Here is a 17,576-nt window from a genome sequence, read left to right as displayed (position 1 = left end):
CCCTTTGGGTGTTGATCACATATCGATGTGAACTATGGGTGTTAATCACATGGTGATGTGAACTATTGCTATTAAATCACATGATGATGTGAACTAGATTATTGACTCTAGTGCAAGTGGGAGACTGAAGGAAATATGCCCTAGAGGCAATAATAAAGTTATTATTTATTTTCTTATATCATGATAAATATTTATTATTCATGCTAGAATTGTATTAACCGGAAACATAATACATGTGTGAATACATAGACAAACAGAGTGTCACTAGTATGCCTCTACTTGACTAGCTCGTTAATCAAAGATGGTTATGTTTCCTAACCATAGACAAAGAGTTGTCATTTGATTAACGGGATCACATCATTAGTTAAATGATCTGATTGACATGACCCATTTCATTAGCTTAGCACCCGATCATTTAGTATGTTGCTATTGCTTTCTTCATGACTTATACATGTTCCTATGACTATGAGATTATGCAACTCTCGTTTGCCGGAGGAACACTTTATGTGCTACCAAACGTCACAACGTTACTGGGTGATTATAAAGGAGCTCTACAGGATTCTCCAAAGGTAAATGTTGGGTTGGCGTATTTCGAGATTAGGATTTGTCACTCCGATTGTCGGAGAGGTATCTCTGGGCCCTCTCGGTAATGCACATCACATAAGCCTTGCAAGCATTGCAACTAATGAGTTAGTTGCGAGATGATGTATTATGAAACGAGTAAAGAGACTTGCCGGTAACGAGATTGAACTAGGTATTGGATACCGACGATCGAATCTCGGGCAAGTAACATACCGATGACAAAGGGAACAACGTATGTTGTTATGCGGTCTGACCGATAAAGATCTTCATAGAATATGTAGGAGCCAATATGGGCATCCAGGTCCCGCTATTGGTTATTGACCGGAGACGTGTCTCGGTCATGTCTACATTGTTCTCGAACCCGTAGGGTCCGCACGCTCAAGGTTTCGATGACAGTTATATTATGAGTTTATGAGTTTTGATGTACCGAAGGAGTTCGGAGTCCCGGATGAGATCGGAGACATGACGAGGAGTCTCGAAATGGTCGAGACGTAAAGATCAATATATTGGACGACTATATTCGGACATCGGAAAGGTTCCGAGTGATTCGGGTATTTTTCGGAGTACCGGGTAGTTACGGGAGAAGCAATGGGCCTTGATGGGCTTTAGTGGGAAGAGGAGAAAGGGCCAAGGGGCTGCTGCTCCCTCCCTCCCCTCTGATCCGAATTGGACTAGGGAAAAGGGGGCCGGCCACCTTTCCTTCTCCTCCACTTCCTTCTCCCTTCCTCCCCTCTTGGTGGACTCCTACTAGGACTTGGAGTCCTAGTAGCTACTAGGACTTGGAGTCCTAGTAGGACTCCACATCCTGGCCGCACCAAGCCTTGGCCGGCCTCCTCCTACTCCATCCTTTATATACAGGGGCAGGGGGCACCCCATAGACACACAAGTTGATCTTCGTGATCGTTCCTTAGCCGTGTGCGGTGCCTCCCTCCACTATATTCCACCTCGGTCATATTGTAGCGGTGCTTAGGCGAAGCCCTGCGACAAGAGAACATCAAGATCGTCACCACGCCGTCGTGCTGACGGAACTCCTCCCCGACGCTTTGCTGGATCGAAGCCCGGGGATCGTCATCGAGCTGAACGTGTGCTAGAACTCGGAGGTGCCGTAGTTTCGGTGCTTGATCGGTCGGGCCGTGGAGACATACGACTACATCAACCAAACGCTTCCGTTGTCGATCTACAAGGGTACATAGATTACACTCTCCCCTCTCGTTGCTATGCATCACCATGATCTTGCGTGTGCGTAGGAAATTTTTTGAAATTACTACGTTCCCCAACAATTGCCACCATAATTGTTCATTAAACATTGTAGCTCAAAGCAAATAATCTGGAGGGAGCACATTTCAGTTTGCCACCACCAATATTCATTTAGTACCGCGGTTCAAATATTTTATCGCTCTCAGCGTTTTATTTCTAAGACCTTCCTGGCTACATTACTACTGAGCCTCTGATTCCTTCATCGTGTCGTTTAGCGCATTGGCAACCGTGTCTAGACCTTCAAGCTGGAGCGTGGCAGTGTTCCCTTCCATGTGTATCATCTCGACGAGGAGTGAGTCCCTTTCAGCGGTAATAGTTGCCTGTATATATGGGCAATCATGAATTAGATTAGTTTCCAAGGGTCAAGTGTGTGTAGTTCAAAGATTGCGTCTGAATTATTAACCTTAGTAAGTGGTTTTGCCAGTGAGGTCCCTTTAAAATGTCTGAGTAGGTGGATGACACAGATGGCACTCTCAGCCCTGCATGTGTGTTCAGTGGTCCAATTAAAATGCAGTCAGCCAAAAGGTCTTCTTCCTCCGCGTGGTCAAAGGCTAACTAACAACATAACTGACAGAAGAAGTGGTCAATACAGTATGGCATGCTATTGGGGCAGTGGTGGACCTGGTGAATGTTGTGGTTGACAGCAGGGGGTCTTCTTCCTCCAGAACATCCAGCTGCAGTGCCACTCGGTGAAGAAATCTTCGATGCAATCGAACAGCGCGTCATGAAGTTTGTCGGCAGCGTATATAAGGGATGTTTTCCGGTATGCATCCTCGGTCTGGTATGCCATTGGGTCCATGATGGTTATCACCTTGTCGACCATGTCCCAGTTGAAGCAGCACCAACCATGTTGCATATCTGCAGGGACCGTGACCTGTTCGACATGTTCAAATACAAGAGGGGTGTGTGTCAAAGAATCGATTGATTCAGTTCTCATGGGGGAGTGATCGTGCCATGTTGATCAACCATGTTGTGGGTGTACAATGGACCAGTGTTGTATAGTATTACCATCCGGCAGTTTGCAATGTTGCACTTGACTCCGATTCCAGTGAATTGTATTTGTATTGACATGATTCTTGTAGTGTCTTCCCCTGCAATTGCGTGACACTGGTCCATGACAATTGGAGAAAAGGCGAAAAGGATTAGTTCATGGCCGAGCTCGAAATATGACTACAATTGGAGAGAAACTTTTCGTACCGAGAAGTCGGGCTCACGGAGCAACCGGTATTGTTCATTCAGCGTTGCACGGTGAGCGTGCGCCTCCATTTGTCCCATCCGACGTATGACCAATGACCCGACCTCGTGGTCAATTTCATAACCATCGCATATTTGTGACTTAATTGCTTTGCCACTGATTGAGATTATCCGCGGGTCAGGATGCGAGACCCATTCCCTGTGAGAGTGATGCAAAAAACTTTAGTCTATCGGCACAACATACCGGGTCGTCGCAATGCACTTACCTAGTGACTCTTGAAAATGATCTGCATTGTGTTTGTGGTTACCTTGATAGGTCGGAGGGCGTCCTTGACCGCATCCAATCTCTGATAGCTTTCCGTATAGTTGGGCCGTGTGTACGCACCAATTGGTTCGTGGACCATGGGTCTTTGGGGAACCCAGTATGAGTCACATTCTTCTTTGTTATATCCGTGTCATTCACTTGACCAAATACGGTGTATCCCTCAGTGTCTCCTATCTCGTCATTGAGCATCATTAGTTGTCCAACGAGATTGTCGGAGTATATCTTTGTTGCCGAAGTAGGTGAAATCGGCTCGGCCTTTCCATCCTTCTTGATAGGTGTGCTTGCCTCATCGTTGCCGTCTGTGTCCAGCTCGAATGATGGGGCATCTGTCGACATGGGTTATTTATCGTTATCTTGTGCTTATGATTGTAAAATAGTATCAGAAAGAAGCATATGACCTAGGCGGCCTCCCCCCCCCCCCCCCACTTCTACACATATGTCAAGATGTTCACGCCTGCCCGGCGCCCCACGTGCCCCAATGAACACCACCACACCAACCCGCCCCAAACCCACAACCACCACCTACACCCGGCAAAAAAGAAGTACTATTACCAGGCGCGAGGTCTGCCCATGAGCGTTTATGGCCCATTACGGGTGTTGTGGACGACTGGCCGACGTTGGACGTGCACATTACATTGGCATTCTGAATAATAGTTGAGGGTGGAGTCGACAACTCGAGCCTTCTCCCCACTATCTGCTTGCCGAGCCTAGACGGTGCTTCCCTCACATCGTGTCGTGTTGCATAACACATATATAGGCTTGAAGCACAGAGTCGAGCGGCCCAATGATATATGAATTTGTGATGAACGCGGGCGGGGTTGTGGGCCATGTACCTTCGCCAGCGACGTTAGGGATGGGCGGAGGGGCATGATCTGCTACACTTGATGCGGGGGTTTCAATATCTGGCTTGCTGGAATAAAGATGCAACAGTTTTTTCACCAATCGGATGTTCTCATTTGCAATGTCCCTTTTCATTCCGTTTGCGATGTGCACGCACTTCGCGTTGTGCTCTTTTATTGCCCATCCTAAGGGAGACGCGGCCTGCAAAATTAGAAAGTCGATATGTCATATAGAAAACATTCCGGCGGGCGAATGTTCCACACCAGGGGTCCGTCGTTAAAAACATGACACTGGTGACCAGTGCATACATATTTGCTGAACCATTTGAATTTCGGAAAAAAGCTTCTCACCAGCTCTGGGTTTTGCATCTGGATCCAGCGAGCATAATCACCTGCACTGAATGTGTCGAGGCTGCTTGGGGTGTGCGCAAGTTGTCCTATGGCTGATTTAGGATTGACGTAGTTCCCCTATTTTCCGACATCTGGGTTGTGTGTCACCACTGCATACATATTTGCTGAACCTTCTGCCTTGTCCTCTATTGCTCTCTTGGCGTGTTTCACATTTACATAGTTGTGTCTGGTGTAGCACACGGCAGTCCCGTGTCTTGCCTGCAAGAGCTCACTTCAAGATTAGATCATGATGTGTTCAAGCACCTTTGGCATATATTTTTGTTGTGTTTAAGCATAGAATGGTGTTCTTTTTACCTCAGGTAATATGTAAATGTTTTTCCCGTCCTTTCTTACTGAGCACATTAGGATCATCAGTTTCAGGGTCGCCCCGTCGAACAACTCTATCCGTGGTATCTTGGTCTGCTTCAAGTTGAGAATGCCCAGATCTACATTGTCTAGTACAAAAACCTGTTGCTCAGGGGACAAATTTGAAAAAAAGTTAGAGAACAATGCCCTTCCAGTGTACTAGCAGTGTATATAAACATAAAATGAACATGGTGATTCTGTTTTCCTTGGTATTGACTATTGGCTGTTTTGAGGCAATTACCTGCAGAAAAAGGTGGCACCCGGACAAGTTGTTGACAGATATGTTTGCATCTGTTTCCAACTTCAGTTTAGCAATTGCTTCCAATAAACCTTCAAATGAATACTTGCACCAATTGAATAGTGCGATGTTGTCGGTATCACTGATGGCACCCCAGTAGTCGATGATCGAGTGGTCGTGCTTGGTGCACGGGGCAAACAGATTACCCATCACAAAGACCACGAACGCCATCTTGAAGCAGTCCTTCTCTCATCGGCTTGATAGTTCAGTTATTTCCTTCCCGATGAACGCTTCGACCGAGCTTAAACTGCGGTCAGATTTGTCAGCCCAACCTATAGAGTTCCTGATGAACTCGATTGCTTCAGGTGTGATCTCAGCATCCTTTCCGTGTATGTCTTGCTCTCCACATGGGATGCTGAAAACTTTGTGGAAATCCTCCGGGTAGAATGTAATCGGCGTTCCACCGTCCCTCAAGATAATACAGTGATCTTTCACGACGACCTTGCTCATGAGGAACTTGCTGAACTTCAGGTTGATTTTTTGAATCATGGGGATGCGCAGCACACCATCAAAACCAATCTCCTCGACCAAGAATCGTTTGTAATCCGATAATGCACCAACCACATCTATAACTTTCTGAATAGCAATTCTGGAAGTGTGTGATGTGGACCTGGTTGATGACGCCGTCTGAACTGATCCAGTATGAACTGCTGCTTCTCCTTCGTCTCCCATCTGCTCTACCTCTCTATCCATGGAGGCCGGAGTTTGCATCAGCCGTCCGGGTTGATGTTCCCCTTCTTCCATCAGCCAAACCGCAAGACCTAATGGGGAGCATGTACTGGGGGTTAGGCTTGTTAGAGACTGGCGCACGAGCAACCAAGCATAGAAGTGGGTGGAATAATACCTCGCTGCTCGGCGATCCCGGCGTGCTCCGTCGCCTGGGGAGATCGAAGAAATCATCGCTGCAATGGAGGCGACCCCTCTACAGTAGCGACCGCAGGGGAGGGGAAGGCGAGGTGTGGGTGCAGCAATTAATTTTGGGTAGCCTCATCGGCAGGTGGTGAATGACAGCGTGTGGGATCCACGCGCTAATTGAAGGTTACATTACGGAGCATGATTACATTAGTTCTCTTCCACAACACGGTACAAGCAAGTCTGCCCTCTGCCGGCTGGGTGCACAACCTACAATTTTTTCCAAGACTAGTTTTTACTCTGCAGCTGACTCTTGAGCGCCTTCTTCATCCAGGGCATCTGGCATCTGCTCTGCTTCATCACTGCCGGCCGGCTGCCTTGGCAAGCATCACAAAGAGCATGAACAGGCATATCATCATCGTGTTCCTAGCTGCTATGCGTCATCCATGGCGCGGCCCATCCCGAGCATGACGTTGCTCCCACCTCCAGCTGCCTCGATGAGAAGGTTGATGCCAACACCAGTGATGAAGAAGGTCTGTTCTGGACACAAACCACATCGTCCTGGTTCCGGGGCACCTTGGACACAAGATCAATGGCAGCGGGGGTTGCCCGGAGACGACGCACCGACGAGGAGCTATGGGACATCTCGGCACAACGGCAATGGATGGGTGCGACGAGGCGTTTCTGCATCCTGGGGAAATGAGGTTGCCAACAATCGGTCTAGCTGCATGCTGTTAAATACAGGCATGGCGCAAAAGTATTAACGTTATACAGTGTTCTTGCAACGGTCGTTTTTGGTCCTCTCGCCTGGGCTAGTACGGCTCGTGTCAGTCGTGTGTTAGCCTTGCCATCGAATATGCAAATACTCCCTCATTTCCGGTTTATAGGGTTTATCTCAAAATTTTAGTTTTTCCATTTTATAAGGCTTAATTTGGTTGTTCCCCATCACATGTTCAGATTCCAAAGTGCATTAAATCATTGCATGCAATTATTAAGAGAAAATTGACCAATGCATGTACTTTATGCATGCATGCATTGCAATTAATGCATTGGTAAACATAATATTTTAAGGAAAACAAGAACATTAATTGCGTGCTTTTGCAAACTACAAAAAATATTCCACCACTTACCATCTACCTTGGTTGGTGAGATTTTTGAATTGGGCCCTATAAACCGGAAAGGAGGGAGTATACGGAGAACTCGCTCTCGAGCAGGTTAGCTATACTCTAACTAGCGCGGGCGGGGCTTCGAATCGCGACGCCACGCGGTCCGTCGATGCCCTGCATGCAGCTGCCGCTGCGTGGAAGGCTGCACTTCTCCTGAAGACCACAACTGATACTCACCAATAAAAACAAGATTTGATAACTGTTGAAGGAAAATCGGTTGAGAATTGCCTCAATCCAAAGGATTGATGAAACTAAATCAATATTATGGAACAAAACAAAAGAAGATGTTCAAGTCACCACATCAAAAATCAGCCATCTGCTTTTCTTTACTGACACACCAACTAAATTATAATCCGTGAAGAACTGATAGATCTGACACCTAGCTCTATTCCTGCACTGGATAGATTGTCGAAATAGAAAAAGGCCGGTGATCAGGTACCAAAAAAATAGGAACCCCTAAGAAAAAAGGTTACCAAACACATAGGAAAACAAGAACACACTGAGCCGAGGAAAACAATAGGGTTCTCTCACTCACGAACAGAAAGGAGGCGGCGGCGGCGGCTGAGAGATCTCCCATCGGCGGCGGCGCGCGCGAAGGTGATTCCTCTCTCTCTTCGTCCTCTTTCCTTTCTTTCTCTCGAATCGGGGCCGGACGGCTGCTCGTGGACGGCGAGCGCCTTGCTGTTGCCCGTACTCTCTCGTCCATATCCCCCCTCTCTCTGACCGCGGCCGGAAGGTACCGCGCCCGCTGCTTCCTTCCCCTCTGACGGCAAGCAGCTCGGTTCCGGGGAGACGAGGAGGGGTCCGTGCCCTGGCCCGGAACGGCGAGAGGTGGCGGCCGGGCCTGGATCGGCGTCTCCCCTCTCTTAGGCCTCTCTCCCCTTAGTCCTCTCAGATGCGCGCGTGCATCCGCAGCGAGCAGGAAGAGCTGCTGTTGCGCGACGGGCGGGCCGCTAGGTCTTCTCCCCTGTTGTCAGGCATATGATCCTAGCGCTTGGGGAGAAGGATTTCGTTCCGATGTTCCCAAATAGACGAATTGGGGCGCAAATCTGGATCGGGTTTCGAAGCTCAAGGTGTCTGGTTGCTGGGTAGGGTTGCTATGCTGCAGTAACAGGTTTTCTCATAATTTATTGTGCCAAACAGAACCGCAGAACAGCAGAAGTAATTATAGTTCCAATGGATGAAATAGCCCAAAATAGCTAGGTTTTGCCTTTTAGTTGAATCAGATTGATAGCAAACTATCAAACTTATTCAGGGCAGCATTGTGTATGGAATGTGTAGAAAGTTTATGACTGGATGGATTCTTTATATATTTCCTGTGCAAACATCAGCTTTCTCTCGTGGTATTTCTGGAAACACTGCATTGGTTGTTTGCTTCAGTACACTTTTCAAGATTGCTCGGAGTTGGTATGCTTCAGCAATATGTTTGCCTGTGATGCCCTTGGTAATTTTCTTACTACAGCAGTATATTTGTCTTCTGAGTGTTAAGTCATGGTGATTATTGCCAACTGTGTGTTAGGACTTGGGACTATTATTTATTTTCTTTGGCTCCTGAAAAATTATCTCTTGAGGCACTCTCACTCGGTTAGTTTGACGCTGCAATGCACTTTCACCTAGTTTTGATTCTAAAAAGAATGTTCATTTTCTCTCTGCAGGTTTCTTTCTTTGCTGTTAGCGCATCACAAGGAAAATGGCAAGCAGAGCAGGTGGCGATGGCAGAGAACCCATAAATGAGCAAGTAGTCGCAAATACTTATGCCAACATGCGCACTGAAATGAACCAACTCTACACCAAGATCACGGAGCTGGAAATGGAAGTCAGTGAGCACGCCCTTGTGATTGGCGCAATAGAGCCCCTGGACCCCACAAGGCGTTGCTACAGGATGATTGGCGGGGTCTTGGTTGAGAGGACCATCAGGGAAGTCTTGCCCGCCGTGCACCGCAACAAGGAGGGCCTTGAAGAGGTCGTCGCCCGCATGAAGGAGGCTCTGGAGAGGAAGAAGCAAGAGATCACCGAGTTTGAGCTCAAGTACAAGATCAGGATCAGGAAGGGCGACAACAGCGCCAATGAAGAAGGCAGCATGAAGGAAGCCTCTGCCCAGGGTGTTCTTGTTGGCCCTGCGGGCCAGTAGAGCAGAATGACAGGGCAAGGAGACTTGCATGGTTCCTTATCGACGCCAGATTGCTTGTTACCGGATGCCCGCCTGACAGTGATTGTGTGTTTCTGGATGCAGTTTATCATGCAGTACTGTTGAATCCTCGCGTGTAAAACTAGAGATTATGGTAGACCGGGACTCTGTTCGTAAACTGCAGATTTTGCACTGGTTGTGTCATGACTCGCGTGCCTTTTGTCTCCCTTCTTGTTGTTGCGCTTCAGAATATTTCTGTCTGTTGATGACATGTTTTGATTCAAGATGAGTTTCAAAGAAATTTTACCGCATTGAAATGTTAAGGCGTGTTGGCAAAAATACCAGATGGATACATGTTTCTTCTTGACTCTGGATAGGACCCGATCAGGCTTTCCATCTAAGCCATATTGGCTCGCTGAATTATGGCTTGCAATACCTTGTGTGTGAAACCTTGTTGTACTAGGTTATGTGCGGTTCCTAGTGTACTTTTTCTTTATCTTTTTTGCAAAAGATTTATTCATAGATTATGCAATGTGGCTTTCCTTTGTGTAAGGAAAAATGGTTGTACCTTGCTAGTTGCCAATATGCTTTTGGCTAGGAATAGTTTGCTATTATGCAAAACTACTTTGTGGGATCTGCAGTTCTACGACGGGAAAGGGTTTGATGACATGTCCAAGAAAATCCTTGACAAATCGTTGAACAAAACACAAGAAGTTTGACTGACTCTGATTCCTCTCATGGTGAGGATGATCGATCAGTGGAGGGGGCTAAGGGCATGTACAATGGTGGCATATGGATACAGATGTTCCATAATAAAAAGTAGTTTGAGGCATGTATATTTATTTTTTCTCCCTAATGTAAGCTATCACTAGTGGACCTTGTTAAGAAATAGAAAATAAAGACTCTAGTATACATGTATCTCTACTTTTCACTTCAATCTTTTCAACTTTTGACACCGGGCAAGACTTTTCTCTCCAAGCACCCGCCTCCTGCAAAGGATCCCGCTTCCCTATCCGAACCTGCTTTACCTATATCCGATCCTACATGGCATGCGAGGCATCACCCTGGGGCTATGCATTATACATGCCCTAACAATGGAAACAATGTAGAGAAACATGAAGCCAGCAACAAACCAACGGATCAGCACCAAAGAAGCAACGTGTAGAAGATACTCTGGTTTTTTAACAAACATAAACCAAAGAGACCGCCGATAAACAAAAAGAGTCGCCGCCACCGAGGTCAGCACTAGGTTTTCATCCGGAACAAGCCAACGAACACCCGACGCGTCCGCATCCAAATCCCTGCGTACAAGCCGAGCCAATCCCATCAGCTGAAGCTCACAAACTAAAAAAACGAAAGCTCACCGTGCAACCATAACAGCCAGGACGACACCTCACGTTGTCGAGCCGCTGCCCGCAACCCGGCGTCAGGTCTGCCCACGTCGGGGCAACCCAGAGCGACGCCTCCACGACGCCGTCCTCGATCCGTGGCTCACCAGCACACCACGAATCCGCGGCGGCGTCTTCGGATATCATTCTCCTCCTTGGAGGTGCCACCATGGAACTCCGACCTCTCCGTCGCCCCAAATCATAATTTATATTAGAAGTGTAACACGGACCTCTTTATCGCCACCATGGAACATTTTCTTACAAAGCGAACATTTTTCAATTTTTGAAAAAAATGAATTTTTTTTTGAAATTCCAGACAATTTTAAAAAAATTAAAAAAAATAAATTGGCGAATAATCTATTAAAAAGTGAATAAAATTTGAAAAACATGACCCATTTTTTAAAACGTGTTTCACTTTTCAAACACTAATTGAAAATTGTGAACAAATTTCAAAAGTCTGAACAAATCTTAAAAACATGAACAAAATATTATTCGGAATTTTTTTAAATATGAACAAAATTTTCGAATTTGGAAGTTTTTCTAAACAGCAAAAAAATCAAAAAACTGAAATATTTGAAAGGAAATTGGAAAAGTGAAAAATAAAGAAGAAGAAGAAACGATACATGAAAACCTGAGAAAACCAGAAAAACCCAATAGAAAAACAAACTAGACAAAACACCAGTTCAGGAACCTTCTAGAGGTTCCCAAAACCGGTAGAAAAAAACTGTACAGAAAATACAAATGCTAGCTAATGGGCCAGCCCACTCTGTCGCTCGCTTGCATATCCGTGTGCGAAGCCTCGACATTTATGACGCATTGAGTGTCCTATAGTGTTTTCCGTCTCACTCCTCCTGCCTGTGTGCGGGCTGTGAAATCCCGAATATCCAAACCGAACTGACCCAATTCGATAATTCACATCCCTGGCACGAAGTAAAATGGGTCTATACTAGTCCAACTTCCCCATCCGGTCGCTGTCCATATATACATATCATTTCTTCCCTATCGTCCCCATCCCAAGCCCAACCCCCAGATCGCCAGCGCTGCCAGCGTCGTCCTCATGGATTCCTCCGCTGCCGAGAAGCCCTCCTGCTCGGCAGAGCATCCCTGCGTGGCGCGGTTCCGGCACCGGCGACTCCTCGCCTTCCTCTTGGATCAAGACTTCTGATAACCCACAAGTGTAGGGGATCAATTGTAGCCTTTCTCGATAGATAAGAGTGTCGAACCCAACGAGGATCTAAAGGTAAAACAAATAATCCCTCAAGTTCTATCGACCATCGACACAACTGTACGCACGCTTAACGTTTGCTTTACCTAGAACAAGTATGAAACTAGAAGTACTTTGTAGGTGTTGTAGGATATGTTTGCAAGATAATAAAGAGCACGTAAATAAAATCTAGGGGCTGTTTAGATAAAGAAACAATCAAGATAGTTTTAGTAGAGAGCTTTTTGTCACAAGAAAGTTATTTGTCCCTAGGCAATCGATAACTAGACCGGTAATCGTTATTCAATTTTATATGATGGAGAGGCATAAGCTAATATATTTTCTCTTCTGGGATCATATGCACTTATGATTGGAACTGTAGCAAACATCCGTAACTACTAAAAATCATTAAGGTAAAACCCAATCATAGCATTAAAGTATCAAGTCCTCTTTATTCCCATACGCAAACAACATACTTACTCGGGTCTGTGCTCTGTCACTCACGCCACCCACCGTAAGCAAATTATGAACATATTGCAAACCTTACAGCGGGGATCCCTCACGCTTGCGCGACACGAAGAGCACCATAGGACAACACCAATAATAAAATATGCAACTCAAACCAATCACGATCATCAATCAACCCATAGGACAAAACGGATCTACTCAAACATCATACGATAGTCATACATCATTGGAAAAAAATATATAGCGTTGATCATCATGTTTAAGTAGAGATTACAGCGGGGAGAAGATGTGTTACACCGCTGCATAGAGGGGGAGAGAGTTGGTGATGACGGCGGCGAAGTTGTTGGTGTAGATCGCCATCACGATGATGGCCCCGGCGGTGTTCCGGTGCCACCGGGAGAGAGGGGGAGAGAGCCCCCCTCCTTATTCTTCCTTGGCCTCCCCCCTAGATGGGAGGAGGGTTTCCCCTCTAGTCCATGGCCTCCATAGCGGCGGAGGGGCGGGAGCCACTCCGAGATTGGATCTCTCTATTTCCTTCTGTTCTACACTCCAGATTCTGCCCTTTCACCGTTTCTTAAGTTTCCGGAGATCCGTAACTCCGATTGGGCTGAAATTTTAACACGATTTTTATCCGGATATTAGCTTTCTTGACACGAAAGAAGGGCACCAGCCGCCTTACAGGGTGACCACAAGTGCCCTGGGTGCGCCCTACCCCCGGGGCGCGCCCCCTGCCTTGTGGACTCCTCGGGCATCATCTCGCGTTGATTCTTTTTCCCCAAAAATCACATATATTCCAAAAAAATCCCCATAACTTTTTATCCCGTTTGAACTCCATTTGATATGGATTTTCTGCGAAACAAAAAAACATGCAACAAACAGGAACTGACACTGGGCACTAGATCAATATGTTAGTCCCAAAAATAGTATAAAAGTTGCCAAAAGTATATAAAAGTTATAGAATATTGGCATAAAACAATAAAAAAATATAGATATGATTGAGACTTATCAGCTTCCACGACCCTACGCTGAGTAATCAAACGACCGACCTCTCAATAGGCAGCTAAATCCTTCCTTCCTTGGTTCCTAACGTCAACCTAACTTGTGCGTGCAGGGTGACGCGGAAGACCACCGTGCACATGAGCCTGCGCCAATTGTGCAGGCTCGCGGAGCGAGGCCGCTGGGCGGACGCCATTGCCTACCTGGAGCTCCACCTGCCGCCGCCGCCCCATCAGCAGAGCTCCAACGCCGACCAAAGTTTGTTATTGTATATGTTAATATTTTTCTCTATAGACTTTGGCAAAGTTTATAAAGTTTGACTTTGACTAAAACTAATATGCAAAGTAAATAAAAATGAAAAAAGTATTTTAGGCTTTCTCGGGTTTTAGACTAGACCTTCGGGTTCTCGGGATCGAGCCGTTAGGCAATGCCCAGGCCTAATTTGACGTCTACTGGTAGCCCAATTGATCCAACAAACCAGCTGTGGCCCAACTCAGCGAGAAAGGGAATTCCCTAGCGGACGCTCATTGCGTCGAACTGTCGGGGGTTCGCATAGGAAAATCGACCGACCGATCCGCTTGGGCCAGCCCATTTAAATCCTTTTAGCGATCCTGGTTTTGCAAACCTTCTAGAGGTTTTCGGTCAGGTTTTTTTTCTGTTTTTGGGAACCTTCTAGAAGGTTCCTGAACATGTTTCTCTTTTTTTCTTTAAGTATTTTCCCTTTTTTTCTTTAAATATTTCTTCAGAATTTCAAAAAATGTTCTTGTTTTCAAAATTTGTTCACAATTTTCAGAAAACGTTCATGTTTCAAATATTTCTTCAGAATTTCCAAAAATGTTCTAGTTCAAAAAATGTTCGTGTTTCAAAAAGTTCAGAAATTTCAAAAAATGTTCCTATTTTCAAAATACGTTTACAAATAATTATATTTCTGTTTCAAAATATATTCAGGAATTTCAAATTATGTTCTCCTTTCCAAAATTTGTTCACAATTTTTCTGAAAAATGTTCATTCTTAAAAAAATGTTTGCGGTTTCAACATTTTATTCACAATATCAAAGAATGTTCACATGTTTCAAATTTTGTTTGCATTTCCAAAAAAAATAGAAATATGAATTTTGTTCGCATTTAAAAAAGTGTCATAAATTTATGTTCTGGATTTGAAAAAGGTTATTGTTTCCATGTTTTGGTCCAAAATTTTTCGTGACCTCAGAAAATATTCAGGAATTTCAAAAAAAATATTGCATTTTTAGTAATACATTCATTTTTCCAGAAAATGTTCAATTTTTTAAAGAAACGTTCGCATTTAGGAAACTGTTTTGGATTTGCTAAAATTATTCCTGTTTTTTGAAAAAAAATAGGAATGAAAAGAATGGTATACTTTTCGAAAGAAGTTTGGAATATAAAAAAATTACGGCATTTCAAAACGGTTCGCAATTTCAAGGAATGTCCCTAAAATGTATTTCCAATGGCTTGTGTAAAAAAGAAAATTTTCGATGATTGATTACAACTATTCACGAGGCATTTTTTTAATCTTTTTTATAATGCCAAAAAATGTCCCTTTTCACCGAAATTTTGTGTGCGAACATAGGATATCCGGATATACACGTGGGATTTTTTCACAAAAAAATTTAATATTTTAAAATATGTTTTTTATACTTATTTCATAATAGATGTATCTACACCTAAGAGCCAAAACGCCACTCTCGATGGAGCAAAAAAAAGTGAATTTCCCAAGAGTGCCCCCCCCGTCCCGCGGCCGCTGTGTATTCCCATCCCCGTTCTCTCCCTAGCCCTCGCTTCGTCTGGACTCCTTTCCCCCGATACGAACATGGGTCGAGCGGTCCGCTCGCTCGTTTTCTCTGGTCCAGCACGTGGATGGGCAGTGGCATTCCCGGTGTAATTTCTTGATGGGATAGGGGTACTCTTCTGTTTTGAAAGGTTTTCTTTGGTGGGACTTGCCAAAATCTTTAGATTCTGGGAAAATCAAGCCTTTTGAGAGCTTTTGGTTGCACTAGGATTCTAGAGAATGCTTTTCAGATTTTAGAAGTCAAGTCTAGTTCTTTTGGCTTCAAATTTATCAGACCAAAATTCTCCATAAACTGCTCAAAAGAACTGGGCCTAAGTTTCGTGCAATGCAAGAATCTGATGTAGCTAGATAACTAAACAGGTTAGAGTTCAAAAGCATGTCCGCCAAAGTACAGTAAACACTAACACGGTCAGGCAGAGACCGAAGGCTCCTCCAGCAAATTATGCCAAGATCCATGTTGATGCAGCTGTACGGACACATAGAAGGGGAACGGCGGTAGCTATTTGTAGGACAACAATGGTGTTTTCTTGGGGAGCTCAACTTTGGTCATCGCGGGGATTTGGGACCCAGCCACACTTGAGGCTATTGCATGCCGGGAGGCTATTGCCCTAGCGGAAGATCTTCATATTCAGCGAATGGTTGTGGCTTCAGATTGCAAGCAGGTCATTGGTGACATAACGAGAGAACACAAGGGCTCCTATGGTTCGATCATCTCTGAAATAAAGTCCAGATCATCACCGTTCCAATGTAATTTTTCTTTTAAAGATCGTCATGTTAATTTAGAAGCTCATAAGTTAGCTAGATTTGCTTTAAGTTTAGCTTTTGGTCGTCATGTTTGGCTTAGCCAGCCTCATGACCAATCTTGTATCCCACTCAATGTGGTTTTTGAATGAATATAGGCTATTTCCCTTCAAAAAAATAACTAAACAAAAAAAACTAAACAGGTTATATATTTTTTTCGCGCACGGCTGATTGGGGCGTACGTGGGCTACCAAACGCATCATAAAAGAGTGAAAGGCAGAAAATCCCGCCGCCGCCGCTGTGTATCCCCCTCCCCGCTCACTCCCCCAAACTGTGCCCTATCCATCCCAATCACCAGCGATGATGAATGCCTCCTGCGTCTTCTCCGGCGAGGCTGAGGGCGAGACCGGCGACAAGAGCTCCGTCACGGCGGACCAAAAAAATGCCTCCGGCGAGGGGAATGGCGTGGCCGCCTACAAGTTCTCCATCCTGCCGGAGTATCCGCGCGTGGCGCACCTTCGTCAGCGGCGCCTCATGGGCTACCTCTGGTGCCAAGGCTTGGACGACTCCTACAACGAGCACACGCATCTTCATATACGCTTCTCTTCAAAAGGGTAAACCAATATCTTTCCTAACGCACCGCTGGATCTATGCGATGCCCTGCAGGCTCATGAACAAGATGCAATTAATTGACGTTTGTTTGATTTGATATACTCATCATGCCAGCGACAGAGTGGCTACCGAAAACAGAGCATCGGGATGGTGGTTGGTTCCGGCGGCGAGCGAACGAACCATACTACTAATTCGTGGTCAGAGGAGGTTGGTGGGTGGAGTAGTGGTGGTTGGCCAGAGCAGAAGGGCGGCGGCGGAGGAAGTGGGGCGAGGCTGCGGTGGCGACGAATGGATCTGTGCAATTGATTGACCGGAGCAAGAGAGGCCAGGCGGCTGCTGTAGGCGCGACGCGAGGAATCGACAATCCCGTCACTGGGTGACCGGAGGAGAGGTCATTGTATAAGTAGGTAACTATGAGCGTATTATTGGAAAGACATGAGCCGAAGCGGAGTGGTCGGGAAATACAGTCAGTGATCAAAGGATGAAAGAACGACGAGCAGCTGGGAAACAAATTGCCCAGCTCGGCGAACAAGGGAATCAATCGTGCCCCCCGCTCAAGGTGCCTAGCGACATCGTCGATCCGAGGATGGTGCCCGGTTATAGCAATCTTGGAAATTACCTGCCCGACGATGTACATTATGATTTCATGAACGTGTAGATACACAGATACGAGTACGGGAAGCCTCTCGTCAAAGATGAAAAATCTTTATCAACGATGATGCGAAGATTGCATGGTCGGTACTTGAAAATCTGCAGAGAGTCTGGGGGGAGGAGTACTTTGTATGTGAGAGTTAAAAAGGAGCATGACCTCGTTGGAATTGATCTGTTGCCTATTCCATTTGAGGAGTTCTATCAGTTTTTCAATCAATTGGCCCTCGATAAAGCAACGGTCACCTGCTACTGTCTGTAAGTACTATTACTTCTGTCATTAAGTCTCTCCATACAGCTCAGCTCTTTCATTGCATGT

The 17,576-nt window shown here is 45.6% G+C and overlaps 2 protein-coding genes across 4 annotated transcripts; one reads left to right on the top strand and one right to left on the bottom strand.

The window, feature by feature from the left end:
- Positions 1–1,976: 1,976 nt before the first annotated feature.
- Positions 1,977–6,792, bottom strand: LOC123190420 (uncharacterized). 3 transcript variants are annotated; one of them, XM_044603053.1, is made up of 11 exons: positions 6,096–6,792; positions 5,195–6,012; positions 4,903–5,055; positions 4,549–4,806; positions 4,192–4,399; positions 3,342–3,684; positions 3,037–3,232; positions 2,848–2,946; positions 2,461–2,713; positions 2,243–2,318; positions 1,977–2,159 (listed from the first exon to the last, which is right to left on the bottom strand). In XM_044603053.1, exons 4-11 carry the CDS (start codon positions 4,564–4,566, stop codon positions 2,117–2,119), a joined length of 1,236 nt encoding a protein of 411 aa, XP_044458988.1. In that variant the 5' UTR covers positions 4,567–4,806; positions 4,903–5,055; positions 5,195–6,012; positions 6,096–6,792; the 3' UTR covers positions 1,977–2,116. The 3 variants fall into 3 exon arrangements, with proteins under 3 accessions (XP_044458988.1, XP_044458989.1, XP_044458987.1); XM_044603054.1 differs by having other exon boundaries at positions 4,590–4,806; XM_044603052.1 differs by lacking the exons at positions 4,549–4,806; positions 4,903–5,055; positions 5,195–6,012; positions 6,096–6,792 and having other exon boundaries at positions 3,911–4,399.
- Positions 6,793–7,699: 907 nt separating this feature from the next.
- LOC123190419 (probable prefoldin subunit 2) lies at positions 7,700–9,736 on the top strand. The gene is made up of 2 exons (XM_044603051.1): positions 7,700–7,866; positions 8,925–9,736. Exon 2 carries the CDS (start codon positions 8,960–8,962, stop codon positions 9,398–9,400), a length of 441 nt encoding a protein of 146 aa, XP_044458986.1. The 5' UTR covers positions 7,700–7,866; positions 8,925–8,959; the 3' UTR covers positions 9,401–9,736.
- The last annotated feature ends 7,840 nt before the right edge of the window (positions 9,737–17,576 follow it).

Source organism: Triticum aestivum, chromosome 2A, assembly GCF_018294505.1.
Source record: "Triticum aestivum cultivar Chinese Spring chromosome 2A, IWGSC CS RefSeq v2.1, whole genome shotgun sequence".
Taxonomy (NCBI): domain Eukaryota; kingdom Viridiplantae; phylum Streptophyta; class Magnoliopsida; order Poales; family Poaceae; genus Triticum; species Triticum aestivum.
Note: the sequence above shows the minus strand (reverse complement) of the source record. Positions and strands in the feature narration are given on the sequence as shown.